At 36.6% G+C, this 20,181-nt stretch overlaps 1 protein-coding gene across 5 annotated transcripts in view; it reads left to right on the forward strand.

Moving 5' to 3' along the window:
- Positions 1–20,181, forward strand: part of FNDC3B (fibronectin type III domain containing 3B) — a 296,648-nt gene that overhangs the window by 150,966 nt on the left and 125,501 nt on the right. For 4 of the 5 annotated variants that reach the window (XM_039865045.1, XM_039865042.1, XM_039865041.1 and 1 more), the window contains 2 exons: positions 3,271–3,347; positions 18,675–18,918. In XM_039865045.1, the coding sequence (XP_039720979.1) occupies positions 3,271–3,347; positions 18,675–18,918 (321 nt within the window). The remainder of the gene's footprint in view (positions 1–3,270; positions 3,348–18,674; positions 18,919–20,181) is intronic. The other variant, XM_039865044.1, reaches the window with a different exon arrangement.

A 20,181-nucleotide genomic window follows, 5' to 3' on the forward strand; every position in this document is an offset into this window, starting at 1 on the left:
CCAATCATAGTTCCTGTTTGTGTCTTACATCTTGTTCAGTGAAAAAAAGGAATTCTCAACTGTTGAAGTCACAGCCTAAAACCTGTAATTGATCAAAATTCCCAAGGATTTTTTTGTTTCATGGAGTTACTTGGCTTTTAGCAAATATTCTAGTTCCAGTTCTAGAAACTGTGCATGTGACATTTTTCACCTGTCTGTGGAAGACTTCATGTGGTCTCGCTAAACTTCTTAGTTATCTTCTCAAAGGAAAAAAAACAACAGTATTTTGAAAGTGTATGTTCATTTCCTTTTGTTTCCAAATTATTTAATCTACATGCATCTGTGTAGACCTACCTGTATGTAACAAGAGTGTTTAATTAAAGAGGGTTCCAGATACCTTAGAGATTTTAAAATTATTTTCAGAAAGTTTAATAGTTAAGTGATTTTCCAATATAGTCAGAGAGGAAGTTGGTTTGTTTGAGAAGATTATATGACTTTTTTTCCCCCATCTAGCCATTTTAGGTGGTTTGAAGAAGGAAAGAACCATTTTTTCTTTTACACCATATTCTAAGGGCTATCTCCTTTGTCTTGTGTGTAATGAGGGTAACAATTAAAAAATCAAAAGGAATCTAGTAGTCTTAGAAGTTTAGGAAGAGAAGTTTGTATTTTAATTAGGTAAGGGTTATAATAATATTAGGAGTTTCTTAAATACAGACAATTGAGCAGAGGCAGTAAACTCACTGATTGGAAGTTAAGTGTTTAGTGAGACAATAACTTCTCATACCACCATTGTGAATAGGATTTTTTTTTTTTGAGGGGGGGCATGGGAAGGCTTGCGGATACAATGGTTTATTTCAGAAAGGAGAAGAACCTTGAGGGAGGGGTGGGGTTCCAAGGCACAGTTGAGTTTCAGAAGCCAGTACTGTATATTTCATAGTGCCTTTTGTCAGGGTTTCGATGACAGTGACAAGAGGAAGAGGGAACAAACATGTTAAAGTCATTTGGCTACTTTTGAAATCAAGGCTGGGAAGAAAACATTTTCTGGCAGTAAATCACTTACTTGTCCTACAGTCTTTAAAGCCTTTTATACAAATGACTTTAACAGTTTTAGGGGTCATGCCCGGGGTTAAGAGACTGTTTGCCTGGTGTACATTTTGGTGATTAAAAAACAATACTTTACTGAGGTGGTAGCATTTCGGTTTAAGTCAGTGCTGTGAAACATTTGATATTTGTCTGATGAGGAAGATTTGCCTCAAGGCAATGTTGTACAAAGGTGATTTTATACTTGTTGATTTTATGTGTTACAAGGGCTATTAAAATAAACCAGTACTTAAAATGTAACCAAAAAACAAAGCTATAAATAAAAAATTTAAAAACATTTTAAATATTGCTAACATTTTGATGAGCAATTATTGTGCCATGAACTAACTCTAAGTGCTTTTACATATATTATTGAATTTAATTTTTAAACCCAACCCTAAGAGGTAAGAATTGTTATTCTTATTTTTAACTGTTGAGAAGTGAGGCCCAGACAGGCTAGTCAACTGTCCAAGGTCACACAACCAGTGTGGGTAGTGAGCTAGGAGTTAAACTAGGCAGAGGATCCCCAGGTTTCATGGACAGTACTCATAACTAAGGCCGAAATAGTTGCCTATGATTTTTAAGTGAGGCAATTCAAATAAAAATATCTATTAAATACCTAAATGCTTTATTGGTAATAGCAAAAATGCTGAAGTGGATGAGAAAGATGGATTTGGGGAGTGGCTTTAGTGATTGGTGGATGCATTAGGTGAAATCATACTTAAAAATAAAATGGGCGCATGCAATTATCCATTCTTATGACATTGTTTTATGCTTCAAATGACCACCAGTGTGGTTAGCCTTTGAGAGACCATGGTGGTTTTGTATGTGTTTAGAGATTATCAGATAGTTTCGTGCTTTGGTATATTGTCCATGAAGCTGCAGTGTGAACTCTGGTCATATGGTGTGTTACCTGAATATTAGCATTTTTCCACCCTGCTCCTATGTTTTTTTCCCTATACTTGTAGACCTGTTGATGGGCACCCCAGCATCCCTGTCTTCATACCCCCACTGATCCTCTCCTGTGGAGTAGTTATTACAGTGGATTTTACTGCGAGGTGAAAGGTGCATTATGCCTACATGTAAATGCAACATTGGGTTGGCAGGATCTGTCTTTTTTTGCCAAGAAAAGTGTTGTGTTTTTCTTGTTTGTTGTTTTGTTGCTGTTGTTTGTTTTGTCGTTGGTGTTGTTTGTTAGTGCCCAGCAATTTTCATTGCCAGCAGCACAACGCTCATTAGGCAACAGTAAATAAACAACACAAGGCACTTGGAGGCAGGGAGTTGCATCTCAGTGTAGGAACACAGTTTTGAATTGACTTTTGGGAGGTGGGTTGCTAAATAAGGAGAGTCAGCTACCAAAGTGAAAATTAGTTACCATGAGGTTCTTTCACCTTTGGGAAACCATCTAATCACAGGCTCTTTGGAAGGGCATCAGAAGCTGGTTTTGATGTTATAATAAATCAGATTCGCTGTAATTAAATATTAGCTCAATCTGTGTCTTAGGTAACTGTGTGTTGCCTTGCTGTTCATTGTTTGCCATAGATATGTGATTAACATTCTGTGAATTTGAAACTGATGTCTTGTTAATTGAATGCTTTGTTTTGAAACAATTCCAAGTAAATTTGGCGTGAATATTCCTAATAGTGCCTAGTTTGAAAATATGATCTATATTATTCCCTGCCTTATAACATAAGAGGAATACCAAATTCAGTTGATTTGGAATATTTTATGGGTTCTTCTATTTCCAAATTAATGGCATCTTACAGTAACTTACTGAAAATTGTAATTCGCAGTGAAAATTTTAAACTCAAGTCCTTTGGAACTTTTTAAATCAGAGGAGATAAACTCGTTTAAAATTGATTTGTTTAAGCAGTTATTAATACATTCTTTTAAAAATGAAAAAAACTTTTTGCTTCACTTTTTAGACTACTCTTAACTAAGCGGCCTTGCTTTATGGAGCTTGAGGCTTTGGAAATCATTAAGTATTTATAAAGATGTGCATAGTTCTGTTTTATTCCCCCCTGACTTATACAGCTAGAGAATTCTTTTCATCCATGATTTCATGTGTAAAGCACAATGTACCCATTATTGAAGAGAAAATAGTCAGTGATTCATTCTCTTTAGTTTTGATACTATTGAAAAAATACCAATGATTATTTTGAATAATGTTTATTTCTTTGACTGTTAATATCTTACTCTTGCCTCTTTTAGGACCTGCTGAAGTTCCCATGATGTCACCCAATGGATCCATTCCTCCCATCCATGTGCCTCCAGGTTATATCTCACAGGTAAACCATTTGATGGACTTCCCCACTTACTATGGGCACTGTCATTGTCCTGAGAAAATATATGTTGAGGCTTCAAAACTTACTCCAGGATTAATTTAAGTAAAATAATGCTAGAGTTGTCATCAATTTTGTGGTACCACATGGCCCTTCCCGAGTCTTGCCACTTGTCATGCCAGAGAGTTAGAGGGAGGAAAACACAGCAGGGCTGCTAAGCTGCCCTCTGCCAAGGTGGGTTTCACACTTCACCATTTGATTGTCATTCCTTCACAGTGTCTATTGCGTTAGAGATTTCTTTCCATCCCTACCACAATTTGCTAGGGGGGAAAATTTAGACTTAATTAGTAGACATGTCAAAGGAGACATTGTTAATATAAATAGGGCCTGCCCTCTGTTATGGGAGTCCCGTTTCTCCATAATGTGGCATGTCCTGGGGTTGGTGGATTACTGAGTATGATGTGAGAACTTGGCTGCCTGTTCTTAAATTAATCTAAAATTGGATTTAAGTAAAATAGCAATTTAAAAAGTAATAGCAATATCAGAGGTATGTTGGGAGGAAAGAAATGTTAAAGGATAAAGTTATACTCTTAAACCTGGGTAATGTTTAAGATGTTCCAGGTGCCTGGAATGTGGATGTCTGTATATATTTTAGTTTTTTGTCCTGGGTTCAGCATTATGTGAGTGCCACGCTATTTCTCCCTGTATATCTCCCTTTCCAAATGCCTAACCAACAAACTGTTTCCCTCTCTATGCTCCCCCCACCCCCCACTCATTGTAAGAGCATCCTGTACTCATTGGGAAAAAAATCAGAAAAGGCAGAAGAATATAAAAAAAACTTATAATTTTTCTACCTACAGAAGATAATCATTATGTTAACATTTTTGGAATTATAGTCCTCCAAATCTTTTTTCCCCCTTTCTATTCTTTATCTGTCTCTGTCTGCTTTTACAGTGGTTTAAAATCTGTCATTTTAAGTTTTTAGTGATTTTGCTAGGGTGAAAAAAATTGGCAGCTACATTGGAAAATTGCTAAAGTGCAGGCAGAAATCAAAGAAGTTTTATCCTTCTCTGATGTAGAAACTTATCCATTTCTTTATTGTCTAAGCCATACTGCAGCCACTATAATTTCATTTTTTCCATCCTACTTTCATGCGAGCCAATTTGGCACCTTTCTTTGTTTTGTTTTGTGTAGTGAGAATGTTGGCCAGTTTTTCCCTTGTTGCAAATAAATGAGTTGTTTTACACAGTTCTTTGTAAATAAGAATCACTGGAAGGAGAAAAGGGTGCAGAGCAGGCCCTTCCAGCCAGCACATGTGATGATGGATCACAGTCACGTTGCCAGTCAATTAACAGAAGAGAACAAAGAATGTAGAATTCCATTATGTCTGCTGCTCATTTCTTTTGAACAAGTGTTTTATTCCATTGAACAGAGTACAGTTCTCACAATTGTAACGACAGAAATAACACCTCCATTTATGCTAAAGGTCCATTTGAGGAATACCAGTTAAAAGTTGAACATTTAGTGGAGAGAAACTGCAATGTACTATTTCTTGGGATAGGTGTTGCTGTGATTGTAGTAACTGCAAAATATTTTTTTGGGAATCCTAGGGAAAATATAGAATTTTAGACCATGGTTTATTTCTGATTCTGAAAAACTTCTGTAGACAGTCCAAATAAGAGTAAGAGCAGAGCTGTAAATTCACTCCCATAAATCTGATGATGAAAGCAGAGTGAAACACTTTCTCAGTTGAGGATTATGGAAGAAAGTGCTGGGAGATACTGGAAGAATAGTAAAAATGGGTCCCCGATCAGAAGATGGGCCCAGAGTTAGATGACCTTCACTAGTAGCAGTATATCCTTAATGATATTTGACAGTGAAGTGTCTGAGTAAAACATTATTAACATGAAGAAAACAGAGAAACTGATAGGATGCGTGTTCATCTTTAAGGTTGACTGCATGCCCACTTCAAAGAAATGAAGGTAGAAAAAAGTATAAAATGTTTTAGGAGACTTGTCATTGCAAGATCTAAGGAGCTAAATACGTGTGGTCATGTAGATGTGGAAAGAAAGAATGACCAAAAAAAAAATCCCCTCCTGGACACATGTGAGAAATATCTAATAGTCTGTCCCTGTACCAGTCAGCCCTACATCTTATCCCCACAGTGCTTTTTCTTAAATACATGTGGCTTTCTTGTTCAGATCTATAGTTGGGCGTACGCTGCATAGAAGTTCTGTAGTGTAGTGTATGAGATCCGTACTGCTCAACTCTGCTCTCTCTCTCTCTCTCTCTAGGGTCACCATTACCTGTTGTCTCACATTGCTACTACCTTAAACTTCTGTCCCCTGGGTATGTCTGGCCTTTTCTCAATTACATGCTTTTTCTGTCTGTTCTTTCTCCCTCTTTGAAATACTCTAGAGCCCTTCTTTGTCTGACAGTTCAGTTTTGTGTGTCAAATGCCCCTCCTCAGTGTGGCCCTTTCAGAACCTCCAACTCAGAAATGGTTGCTCTGCTTTTTCAGCATTGTTGGCACTTCGTCCCATCTGTGTCATGCATACAATACATTTTATAACTGTCCCCAAGAACTCTTAGTGCCTCAGTGGGATTATATCTGAGAATCTAGAACATTTCCTGATATATTGTAGGTACAAGCATACCTCGACTGGTAGCGCTTTGCTTTATTGTGCATCACTGATTTTCCTTTCCTTTTCCTCTTCCTCTCCCTTTTCCTTTCCCTTTCCTTCCCTTCTTTCCTTTTTTATTTTATTTTTTTACAAAAGATAATGACCCTTTATTGCAAGATGCGCTTTATTGAGATAATTCGCTTTATTGCGATACCCGCCTTACTGCGGTGGTCTGAAATGGAACCTGCAGTATTTCCGAGGTATGCCTGTCCTTGGTAATTGTTTTTAAATATAAGTGATTCGCCAAACTGAAATAAAATAAATAAAGGAGACATTCGTAGATTTGTTTCAAAGATTTGCAGGTTCAAGTAGAGTAATAAAACACTTGGTGGCTGGACAATTAGCAAGATCAAAGTGATGTATAGCTATAAGGAATGAAATGCTCTTAGTGTGGATTTAAGAGAGAAAGGTGTTCCAAGACAATTCAGGGGATGAAAGAATAGTCTCTTCAACAAAGAGTGCAGGGACGATGGGGTCCAGGGACAATTGGATATCCAAATACAAAAGAATGAAGTTAGACCTCTACCTCACACCATATACAAAAATTAACTCAAAATGGATTATAGACATAAGTTTAAGTACTAAAATTTTAGAACCTTGGATTAAGCAACGGATTCTTAGATGTGACACTAAAAGTGCAAGCAGCCCAAAAAAAAAAAAAAAAAAAAAAAAGACTTCATCCAAATTAAAACTTTTTGTGCTTCAAAGGAAACCACCAAACCTCATAGAATGGGAGAAAATATATGCAAATCAGTTTTCTCAGACTTTTAGCTAGAATATATAAAAGAGAAATTCAAGAATAAAAAGACAAGCCAATTTCAAAATGGGCGATGGATCAGAATAGACATTTTCTATGGAAGATAAACAGATGGCCAGTCAGCATGTGAAAAGATGCTGGACATCATTAACCACCAGGAACATGTAAATCAAAGCCATGGTACAGTATACTTCAGACACACTAGGATGGATATAGTAAATAAGATAGATAATAACAAATGTTGACAACGTTGTGGAAAAATTGGAATCCTCATACACTGCATTGGTAATGTAAAGTGGTACAGCTGCTTCAGAAAACTGGCATTTTCTCAAATGGGTAAATACAGAGTTACCATGTGACTCAGCAGTTTCACTCCTAGGTATATTTACCCAGAAAGAAAGAAGACAAATGTCCTCACAGAAACTTGTACATGAATGCTCATAGCAGCATTATTCATAATGGCCGCAAGGTGTAAACAGTGCAACTGTCCATCTGTTCATGAATGCATAAACACAATGTGGTATATCCATACAATGAAATATTATTCAGCCATAAGAAGAAATGAAGTACTGATATATGCTAAAATGTGGATGAACCTTGAAAATATTATGCTTAATGAAAGAAGCTAGACATAAAAATGACACACAGTATCATTCCATGTATGTGTAATGTCCAGAATAGGTAAATTCATAGGAAAACTGAAAATAGATTAGTTGTTGCCAGGGGCCAGGGGAGAGAGTATTGTGGAGCTAATGGGTATAGTGTTTCTTTTGGGGTGATGAAAATGTTCTGGAATTAAATAATGGTGAAGATCATTCAACTGTGAATTACTAAAAATCACTGAATTGAACACTTTAAAGTAATGGATTTTATAGTATGTAAATTGTATCTGCTGTGTAAGTAAAGCTGTTTCAAAGGGCAGGGGGAAGATAATGACCAGTTCTAATTTTTATTTGGCAAGCTATGGGACAGCTGGGAAAAATGGCCCAGCCTATCTTGGTGCAGGTGGTGATGGTGGGAATAACTACTGTGTGTGGTATGCACTGTGCTAAATACTTTATGTCTCCGAGGTTTCACTGTCTTAACTTTTCATTGAGAAAGCTGAGTCTCAGAGTAGAAACAGGATCACAACCCAGGCATTTCTGATTTTACTGATCTGTTATTTCCCACTACGATGTGATCTTGAAGTCAGCAGCAGAGCCTGCCTTGATGGATGTATTTGCTTTACACTACATTACTTTCTGACAATGTGAGTGTGATGTGTGGTGTGCCTACTTGTGCATCTCCAATACTAAAACATCAGCTTCTCATTTATGAGATGGTCTGTTATGGTAAGAAAATTGAAGAGGGAAGTAAATAAATGGTTAAAAATATTACTCTAAACTAAGTCAATGGAAAAATTCTTGATTATAATGGATCTGTCATATAAGTAGCTGAAATTGCTTTAAAGATAAATTGGTAAAATTGGTCAAATAAATTTGACAAAAGGCAAATCTTAGTAGTGAGCAGAGATAATCTTATCGTTAAGACAAGCACCTGGAGTTGAAGAGTCAGCTCTGGTCTGCTCTGGGGTGCAGTTAGTATAACAATCTTTATTAGGGTGAGAAGGACTGAACCTTAAAGAGTGTGGACTTAGGGTAGGAGGACAATGGAATATTGTTTCAATTCAAAAGTCTCGGATACAGTAGGCTCGTATGTGTTGTAGTGTGTGTTTTGTGCTTTACCTTTTAGTGGGAGGCTAGGGAAGATCTGAGGAAAAAATAACCTGACCTTTTCAATTTCTGTAGGCTGTTTTCTTTCAGCTATGAGAAAGTAGATTTAGGTAAGAGGGAATTTACCCTCGTCACATTCATCATCATCATTTACACTATGTAGAAACATTTGCGAGTGTGGTTGGGGTTGTGAGTGTGGTTGGGTTTGAGACTGTGGTAGAACATGGACGTTACTTGGAGAGGCCTGCCTTCCAATTCTACCATGGCTACTTCCCATGTCACTTTTACAGATTCTCTCACCACATATGCGAATACCTACCCGATCTGGTAGAGGTAAGAATTAAGAGAAATGTTATGTGAGGTGTGTAGTCTACAGTGGGCATTCAATAAGTGAGAGCTATTATAATGAAGACTGGTAGAATAATTTCAATGAAAGTTTGGCAGTTTGCCTGTCTAAATACATATTGAGATCACACACTATGAAGCAAATTTTTCCTTTTATTGTATGCTGGCCATGATTCTTCTCAATTTTTAATCTCATTATTAACTTTCTGAATAATTTATATATAGAAATTTCTTAAGCAGATGGCTTGAGTTTTACTTTCCATGCTTTCATAGTAATTTATGAAGAAACTTCATGTAGACTCAAAGATTAAAAAAACATATGAAAATAAAAAGTGAAACATCCAAGTTAATGTTCTATCATTTGGGAGACCACTCTCCTCTTCTCAGATAATTGATGTAACCTAAAAACTGAATAGTAGTCAAAAGTATTTCTGTTATAGCAGAAGTATACCCTTTACTTCATTCCATTGTTTTGGGGCTTAATGGGTCAGTACCTGTGGAAATTACATATATTCCATTTCCCTTGCCCAGGGAGAGACAAGAAGTCTATCTAAAAACGTATTTAAATTTCATTCCCCAGTGAGGAGTGTTTAGAGAGCTGGCCAGAAATCAGAGCCCTGTGGGGACAGAACGGAGTCCATTTGGTCCCTGGTGGGAGCCATGGAATCCTTTCCCCGGTTTTGCTTAGCTAAGCCAGCTGAGCAATAAACAATAGCCTCAGCTGCTTCCTTGTGGTAATTACAACCTGGGATTAAGCCAGTGCTGTGTTTCACCTTCAAGATTTTGAAAATGATGAGCTGAAAAGAGCATGAGGGGTTTCCCTGTGTCCTGACAGACTGAGAAGCAGACCCATTTTACAGCCAAGAATAAAGAGAATTGGAATCTCTTTGAAGACTTTAAGTCCTTTGGAGAAGTTGGTTTTTCTATAAGAAATTAGGAAAATATTCCACAATGAACGATGTATTCATGGAGGTGAGGAGCTTCTATGAAAAGAGTAGAAGACTTGCGTATCTATTCTGATTTAGTTTCCATTATCCGCAGATTTGCAGCAACTTTATTTTTCATTTTATGGCTTATTTTGTCTGAGGAATGATTCCAGGCAGAGTTGGCATTGCTAAATTAAAGAAATGTACCAAGGATGTACCCTCCCCTGAAGCATTGTGCAAGTTTTCCTCTTTCTGAGCCTTCTGTCTCCCTGTTCTGCATTTTCTCTTGGATTTTTCTTTGTTTCTGAGATCCTGGCATTGTGGTATAATAGAACACAAGATTAGCAGGAGGAAACGTGAGCCCACTTGGGGCTCTGTGTCCAATTCCTTGTGTGATTTTTAGGAATATTTTTAAGCTATTTACTTGGGTGTTCGACTTGTTTGTTTTACTGGATCATTGTTGGCCTTCTTCCCTTTTAGCATTTAAGCTCCACAAGGTCAGAGATTCTATGTGTCCTGTTCATCGCTGGATCTCTGGTTCCTTGAAAGGTGTCCAGCACATAATTGGCACTTATCAATTAAGTGCTGGCTGGCTGGAGTCATTGTTATCTTACTGGAGGATGAAGGGGAAAGGAAAAAGGATCTCAGGTTTTTTCCTAAAGTTAGCTGACTTTCCTCTGCTATTCATATTGTTAAAAAGGAGATAAGCAAGAATATAAGTAAGTGTCCATAAGCAATCATTCCCAAACCTGTGGCAGACTCCTTTGGTATTTAGCATTGCCTTGACTGGAATTCTGGTCTTCACTTCTATGGAACAATGATGGTTAATTTTATAGTAATATTGAGACAATGTCACATCTAGTAATGACTTATAAATCATTAGTAAGGATTAAATTATTTACATATATTTATTTGATTTTATTGTACAGTTAGTATAGTCTTTCTAAATTATTAACATTTGTCATACGTAACAACTTTTCTTAGAAAAATACCTTTGCCCAACCTATTAGGTACAAAGCTTTACGAAGGTTATGTGGATTTTATATTCCTACACACTCTTTGGAACCCATCAGACTTACAAACTTGTATAATAATACAGGTATTTTGCTATGTGATAAATATGATCTCAGTATCATCAACATGGATTCTTAATCCTTTTTTGTGCCATGGAACCTACTGGCAGACTGGTGAAGCATCTTAAAATATAAAATATAAAAGTCATAGATACCATCTAGAACAACCTGCCTATGTTTTCGTGGACATGAGTGTGCTTGAGAAGCTGTGCTGAAATCATCTTTGTTTTGGTCATCTCTTCTATGCTGATCAATGGCAAAGTGCTGGAGTGATAGGACCAGTTACTATCTACAGATGCCTCCTGTTGATAGCTTTATTAATATCTTAATGGCAACTCAGTTTGGCACAGATTAAAACATCAAACTGCTACTTACTGTTTGTCTTCTGACAAATATTCTGTTCCTTAAAACAGCATATCCAATTAGTTAGAATAATTGGCCCATTTTATTGCTCGAAACCATGGATGTAACTTCTTATGTCTAGTGTTCTTATGTGTCACACAGATACCGGGGAGAATTAGACTTGATTTTTGAACTTTAAATGTGGTTTGTTTTGATATTTAGGTTGTTGATATACAGTAAAAAGAGATAGAAAACACAGCATTTCCAGTCACAAGTACTTGAGTATGAATCTTGTAACCCACTTAGCTGATACTACATTAAGTTACTTAATTGCTTCTGAAATTCTTCATCTAGAAATTAGGACTATGTTAGAGGATCTTCTGAATATTATGTAAGTTAAGTTTTGTGCCAAGCATTTTAAAAACTGTTAAGTGATATATGTCACAGGAGTTGTTATTGTCACCTTTGTTAATTTGGTAAATTAATCAGTTTACCATTTGCCTTCAGTTTCAGTACCCAGTGCTATATTTCTGCTTGGAGAGGAGGCAGCTTGACTCTTGGCAGTATCTCGAGAAGCTTAGCTGTGTCCAAACAGGGGCCCATCTCTTCCCCTGGGATCCTCAAGTTGGGGCCACTGGGATGTGGTACTAAAAGTTAAATTATTTATGCCCTAGTTGTGCTCCTTTTTCCAGATTACAGACTTACATAAGTATGAGTAGCTTGGGAGGGTGTATGTGTGTGTGTGTGTGTGTGTGGGTGGGTAAAATGTTTAGGGGATTTTTATTCAATTATGAATCACCTTACTATTTAAAACCTTAGACTCGGTTACCTATAAATCAGATGGATTGGTTGTTTACTTATCCATTGGCATGAAATGTCTGAGAAAAGTAATTGGAATTTTCAAAGAACTTTTTAAAAAAATTCTGGTGATATCTATATTAATCTGTAACTACTCTGCCAGGTGTTATGTAAAGAGCTTTTAGAAACCTAGAAACATCACCAATAATGCATTTTTCCATTTGGCTAAAATATTACTATGCTATATGGAAGAAGGAGCTGATCTTAAACCTATAGGGTCTGTTGTCTTAGGACATTAATGATAATAAAACAAGAGAAAGAGCAAATGTTTTATCAGTGTTAGCTGTTATATATGAAGAGAAATGAGGTAGAGAAGTATGTTTGGTGTTTTCAACCATAGATACAATAATTAAATTTGAAAAGACAGAAAAGTAACTCAGAAGATTTGGAAAATACATTCAATTCTGCCACCATCTTAAATCAATTAACTCAACTTCATCTGTAAAATAGAATGACCACTTGCTTCTATAACCCTTGTGGTGGGAGAGGCAGATCTGAAATTCACACTAGAGGACACAGATGCCGGTGGAGGGGTGAGCACCAGTCTGGTTGAGAGAACCTTGGGTGATGGTGGTGGGAGTATCATCCGTAGTAGCAAAAAGAGATGGGCTAGGAAAAGTACATTCCTTGTTTCAAATTTCCACACAGTGACGTGTTTCCATAGTATAGCGGTCAACACGTCTGCTTTACAAGCACAAGGTCCTGGGTCTATGGCCATGCCACCTTGAATAAGCCTCATGTCTGATCTTGGAAGCCAAGCAGGGTCAGGCCTGGTTACTACTTGGATAGGAGACCACCTAGGAAGACCAGGTGTTGTAGGCATAAAAAAAATTTCCACACAAACTTGCTTTTTTCTCTTGTATATTTTTCACATTATTAGAAAATGCAGAATGACAAGTTAGTACAGAAAAGGAAAAGTAGGAGGTAGCACTTTTGTACTCCTGGTAGGTGATGAATAAAATAAAACCTAACTGCATTTGGGATTGAAGTAGCACTTACATAGGAAATGTATGATTTTCATTGTCTTTCTTGTGAAATAAAATATTAAAATAAATAATATTAAATAATATTTAATATTTTAAATATTTAAAATAAGAGAGTCACGTATGACATATCTGCAGTTTGCTGGGTTTAGATTTCTGAAATTTTAGAGTATAATGTCAGATATTTACCTGGGATATGAGGTTGGGGTGGATTTGATAATGAATGTGTTAATAACTGGTAGACATCAAATGTAAGCAGATACACTTTTTTTTTTTTTTTAAGCTTTTTCATTTGTTCACTTAGCCAACACTTACTGAAAGCCTTCTGTGTTCCCAGGTACCCTTGAGGGACTTGCAATTGGGTGGGAGAGACAGATCTATATTTCATACTGCAAGACACAGATGGTGGTGGAGGTGGAAACACCAGTCTGCTTGGGAGAAACCTGGACTCTTTGCCTACTCACTGCTCCATACGACTGTTTTGTATTGCCTGGCCTTTTCTTCTGCTTGTTCATTGCTTGTGTACTTGGTGCTCAGTTTTAGCTGAGATTTCTTCCCTTCCCCGAATAGCCTGAGAGCCCACTTGAAGTATGTTGGCAACAGTTAGGAATCGAGCTTGACTTTCACAAACTCATTTGGTCCCAGTTTTCAGTGTGTAGGCAGCTCACTCTGTGTTCCTTGTCAATGAGCAAGTTGGCTGCCCAGCCTTGCCCACTGCTTACATATGTATGGGTTCATGTGTGTCCACGTGCGTTCTGTTCTGCCCACTTCATGGCACATCCCTAGCCATCTGGGGCAGTCTTTAAAATTTTTTCTTTTGCCTCCGGCCTTTTAAGTAATTCTTTTGTTTGTCACCTGCAACCCAGAAGTAGAAGGACGGAGTTTTAGGAACTGAGTTTATTAAAATTCCTGTGGAGCATTTCAGTTCAGTGAGGGGAACTAGCTTCCTTCTCTGTCAGCTATCAGAAAAGACACTCGGACTCTCTAAATTGCTTTTAAGAGATGCAGTTTATTTAATTCTTGGACTCAAAATTGTCACCCCGATAGCCCTTGGGTGAGCTAGCTTGACTTTCCTGAACTTTATTTCTCTTGTCTCTAAAATGAGGATAACTGTATATCCCTCACAGGGTTGTTGGGCGGATTTAATGAAGTATTAGTATTAATAGTAGTAATTGTCAGGTAAGATTTTCCTATTGTGTATCAGTTATTTCCAGGTCCTTAACATGTATTGCCTTATTTCAGTAGAGGATATTAAAGCAGAGCAGCAGATATTCAGTAAATATTAATTATATCTTGAATCCTTTCACATCTCTTAATAACCCAACTATCCTATATCTTACAGTTCATTGTCTACATATTTATTTCTCAGCATACCTAATATGTGTTTAATTCTTCACATAATGAAAACTTTAGAGTACGGACCAAAATGTACTACATTCTGGTTCTGCAGCTGAACTAGTTGTACATTTTGACTATGCTGTGTGTTGGTTTCCTTCATGTTCAACAGGGATGCTACTATCTAATTCTCCTATAGTTAAGGAAAATAACCCATGTCCAGCAGCTGGCAGACCACAGGCACTGGCTCTGGGTTTCTTTTTCGTCTGTCTCCCCTTGGCTGTCCTTATTGCCTCCATGTTATTTCATTTTGTTTTTAATGGTTCTCTTGGTCATGTTCTAAAAGCACTTATGCAAAGAAGACACATTTTCCCTATTTACTCTTGTTCTTTATTTTCTAGCATCTCATTCTTGTGTGTAGGCCACAGGATAACAAGAATACTATGTACATAGAAGTTTTTCAGTAAATTTTTATGAGCAGAATAAAAAGATATGATGAATAATCAAACTAGCTGCCATCAGACTGATTTTCTTCCTTAGCTTGAGGAAGATGGCTAGGTGTTTGCTCATGGGTGGAGTGGGTAAACACGTTACTTTTTATAGAAGGTTTTTTTAAAACAAAAAACAAAAAACAGACAAGGCTGATAGAACTTAAGACAGAGGAAGCTTGGGAGGCTCAGATAGGTGGTATTAGTTAGCTAGGGCTACCATAGCAAAGTGCCCACAGACTGGGTGGCTTAAACAACACTTATTTCCTCACAATTCTAGAGGCTACAAGTTTGGTTTCTTCTAAGGCTTCTCTCCTTGGCTTATAGATGGTCTTCTTTCTGCGTGTCTGTGCCCTAATTTCCTTCTCTTACAGGAACGTCAGTCATTGGATTACGGCCTGCCCATATGACCTCATTTTACCATAATTACATATCTTTAAAGGCTCTATCTACAATCACATGCTGAAGTACTGAGGCTTAGGACTTCAGCATACAACCTGGTTGGGGGTAAGGGTGACATAATTCAGCCTATAACAGGTGGCAACCTGAGAACCTAGCACAATGATCTTCTCCAAGGGTCTGAGCTCTAGAGGAGATATGCGAGTGACCATCCTGTAGAGCTAGACAAAAATCTAGAAAAAACAGTACTTTGTTCTTATTTCTGAGCAGCACTTACTAAAGTTTAGTCTGATTTTTCTTTTTATATTATACTTAGACTATATAGGTTAATCTTACTATTCAGCACCTATTCCCCTCACCTTTGAATAGCCAGTGTTTAGCTCATAGTATGTTTCAGGAAATAATTGCTGAATTGAATATAGGTGGATTTGTTTGCCTCTGGACATTGTCATAATTTCATTCACCCCAAAAGGAAATGAATCTGTCTTTTCCATGGTTATTTGTGAAGATTGAAGGCACATTTTATTGCCTGAGGATTTTTGGACTGAACTCTGATTTCTAAATTCTTCTGCTACAGTAATATATTTCTTTATGGACCTTATTTTTTAAACTAAAGAATGTTATTGCCACCATTTCCTGAGTTGCTTATTATTTCGTGCACTATTATTGCTCCTCAGACTTATCCTTTGGGGAACATAGGCATAATTTCCTTAGACATGGATCAGAACTGAATTTGATAATTAAAAAATATGTAATTTGTGTTATGGAAGAACAATAAACAAAATAAATTACTCAGCATATTTTTTTGTTTCTGATTGTTTCAGAATTAATATTTCATTTCTTCAAAATAGTTTTAGTGATAAATTATCCCTTGATTGGTAAGGGAGCAGGTTTCTGAAAGTATCGCATTATACATGTACATGTAAATAAATGTCTCTCACAGATATCACAGAATAATTTAAGATAATTAAATGAGGCTGTCAGACAATTTTTATATATGCAATTTGCAGTTTCAAAAAGTTACTTAGTTTTCTAACTGGAAATCTTTTTTGGCGAATGGTAATTTATACTTTAGATTTAGTTTTAAAGTAGTAGAAATACTGTTTCTTACAAAATATAATAGTAAAAGATAACGTTTCAGCTCTTTATCTCTTTTGTTGTTTTTTTTTTCCTTGACTAGCATTCTTATCTTTGTGCTTTTTGCCCTTCTTAAAAAAGTGCTTTGTTTTCATAAGCTAGAAATTATATGATAAAATGAGTAAAGTAATTTCTTTTCATTACAAGCCCAAAGAGTTGTTCACATTTAGTGAGAGAGCCCTCTTCTGTTTTACTACATCGGTCAAGTTCGTGTGGCTGGCTGACCTAAAATATTTGTTCTAGAAAACAAATATTTTGCTTCTGTGGACCTTCCAGTATCTATCACAGGATCGAATGAAGTTTCCATGAAAGAGGAATATCAGTATTTTACTTAACTTTTTCTTAGTAGCCAGTGGCAGAGTGGGGGATAGAAGATACTATAGAATGATACATTTTATATCAAATGTTAAGCATAATCCATATTTTTACTAAAATTGTACAAGTGTGCTACCAAATATATTTATGCTCTGCATTTATACAGTATAGAAGATGCTTTGATGATAATGATAGCATATGCATTAGAATTTCCAATATCACAGTTTAAGCACCATTTCACATATACCGGTAAGTTGGCAGCCATGCATTCAAAAATGAGGTTAATGTGAGTAGCGCGCCAAGATCCAGAAGAGGTTAAATTTATTAAAGAATACATAAAAAGCTGTGTTTTTATACATAAAAAGCTCTGAGCTTTATCAGAGAGATGACTCAAAAATCTTAATTTTCCAGGGTTAGTATTGCTTTATTCATGAACAATTAACATAGTAGTTAGTTCTGATAGTTATGTTAATTGGTTCATTAATAAACAAATATTTTTGTCTTCTTAACATAAAGATGAATGGGTATTAATTCAAACTAAACCTGTCTTGTACACTAAAGTACATACTAACATTGATAAACTTGCCATTTTGGATCAAGCAATATTTTAAAAAACAGAGCTTAGGATAAATTGTCTTTAATATTATTAATGTTTTAGCTAGCATTAAGTCATTTCATTTTGGCCTATAATCAGTCTCTTGAGGTATAATGAGAAAAGCATTTCAACATACAAGTTTAATTTCTAGTGTTTTTTGTTTGTTTGTTTTTAAAAACAAAACTTTCTACCTTGTTTGTATCTGATCGCCTTAAATACTTGGTTAGACCAGCTAGTCTCTTGGGCAGCCTGGTCCTGGCTTCCAAGTTTACTCTTATGCCCTCGCTGTCTCCTTCTTTGCAGTGTCTTGACCCAGAGGCCATTGTCTCAGCTTTACCAGCCTTACCACTTTTGAGGTCCCTGAAGCCATCCTGATTCTGTCATTCCATGCTCTTCTTCTCTGTACTCCACCACCTTCCCTTCTGATTATGGGATATGTTATAGTAGTTATTTCTTGTGTCTCAACAACATTGTTTGCTCTTAGAGCAGGTAGCATGAAGTTGGCTGCAAAGGCAATAAATATTGGTATTTTACTGCTTTAATTAATTATCTTTCTTGGGTAAACTGAAAAACATTTGAAGAAAGTATGGATAGAATGTCCATTCACACTTCCTCTGCTTTATAACAGGTCCCACATCCTAGTGTCTCCCTTCACAACACTCATCACATCATCAGGGTGGGGACAGAGGTGTCCATTTTGATTTAGGATTGCTCAAGGTTTTCATTGGTTGGAATTCCTTCGTTTCATTTACTTCCTTAGTCCCAGATTAAATGACCTTTTGGTACTTTTATGGCTTCTGAAGTTAATGTTCCCTTCGTTTCCTAAAGCCCCCGTGATGATGGAGCTGAGTGCACTGATGAAGGAACAGAATCAAGTGTTAGCAGGCAGATCTGGAAGCTCAGCTCTGTGAAGCACACTTAGGTGCCCCAGAAACTGTCTTCCTTCTGGGAAAACCACTGAACTAATAGTTACATTCAAAGTCATTGTTAAAATCAGCTTAAGTACACATTGAATTCACTTGTCTTGGATGAAGTCTTCAGAAGTCTTCTTCTGAGTCTTTTCGAAGTCTTAGAAGAAGACTTCATCCGTGAAATATTTATGAGACAAAGAAGATTTATTATCAAGCTTTTGAAACCTCTAAAAAGTTTCACGTTAATCAGAATTAGGTAGTTAATGAAAATTTCATAAATTTTAATAATTTAATGTTATTATTTCTAGAACTCATTTGACTGGTTGAACTAGAGAACCAAAGTTCAACATGCACTACTTTTTTTTCCAATGGAGGAGAGAAAATTAAAATTAAGGGGAAAGTAATTAAATACTGTATATATTCACAAGATATTGGCTAATAATACATACTACACTCTTTGCTGTTTTCTTTAGGTGATCGAAGATAATACTGGAGTCCGCCGGGTGGTCGTCACACCCCAGTCTCCTGAGTGTTACCCCCCAAGCTACCCCTCAGCCATGTCTCCAACCCATCATCTACCCCCCTACTTGACTCACCACCCTCATTTTATTCATAATTCACACACGGCTTACTACCCGCCTGTTACCGGACCTGGAGATATGCCGCCTCAGTTTTTTCCTCAGCATCATCTTCCCCCTACATTATACGGTGAGCAAGGTGAGTAGGTTAGTGATGGCACTGACAGCTGTTGAAACTCGTTACAACACTTAAGTAGCTGAAGAAAACCGGAGAGCCCTTTATTTCTTCTGTAATAAACATGGTAGAAGAGGGTCTATCTGGCTCATGGGAAATTTCTAGCCTTTTCTGTCCTGGTTTGTATCTTGCAAAAATTACTTTGTGGGTTGCAGCTCTTTCTTTATATCATCCCAAGTTCTGTCCCCTATCCCAAAAAGTAGCACAGAGTAGGATACCACTTGATATTTTAGAAGAGAAGCAGTGAATCTATCATTTGTTCCTGTGTCCTGTTAACATATTTTTATGTGAGTGGCCTGAGGCAGAACTGCAACACATTATTTCTTAGACATCCATACAATCTAGCAGTGGAAGGGAAATTCAACAAGTGTTTTGTGCCCCATTTCCAGTGATAGAAGACTGTGAGGTCTTAGTAGGCTTTGGGTTTCCTGAATGCTCTATGTTGCAATCTTGGCTGAACTCGGGATCTGATGTGGTTCTCCTGAACCCTGTCTTTAGTTTAAGAATAGCCATTAGTGCAGCCAAAATTTCACTAGTTGTTAGGCAGATACTTACCTTGAAATGAAGAGGCGTCTCAGAGATACTGACAGTATGATTTCTTAGTTTTGGCCTTGGTGTTGGTTTAGTCTAAAGCCCTTTTCTATCAAAATGGATACTAAGAAACCAGATAAGTGAGGGTAAAAATTAGACTTTAATGTTCAGGACTTTGCAAAGTGATTATCCTCTAAGTCTGGGTATGAATTGAAGCATTTTATTACTTCAAATATTTATTATGTTGGTTCAGATAAATTGTATGAGAAACACCTGTCATACCGTAGAGTCTTAGAGTACGTTACCTCTGCACTTTGTCTATCAGTTACACATGTATATTTCCCCCTGTATATTCATCTCACATTTTGTTTCTCATTAACAAAAGAAACATTTGAGGTGGGTATTTTAAGTGAAATATCCTGTTGTAACTTAAGGTTAGATTTTGATTGGTAGTTTTTAGTAGTTAGAAATTTAGTATAATGCAAAAGAATAAGGTGCTATCATAATAGAGGTACAGAAAGATGATAGCAAAAAATGAAAAGTAATTTGATTTCATAGAGGCATCAATAACTTCTATTTATGTAATCTTGTCTAGTGACATAACATCCCAAAACATCAGATAAGTAGGCATATTCCATAAAAACGTTTGGATAAAACTGGAAAAAAAAATTAATTAATTAACTGTAATTAAAAAAA

This window comes from Pteropus medius, unplaced genomic scaffold (assembly GCF_902729225.1).
Source record: "Pteropus medius unplaced genomic scaffold, Ma_sr-lr_union100, whole genome shotgun sequence".
Lineage (NCBI taxonomy): Eukaryota > Metazoa > Chordata > Mammalia > Chiroptera > Pteropodidae > Pteropus > Pteropus medius.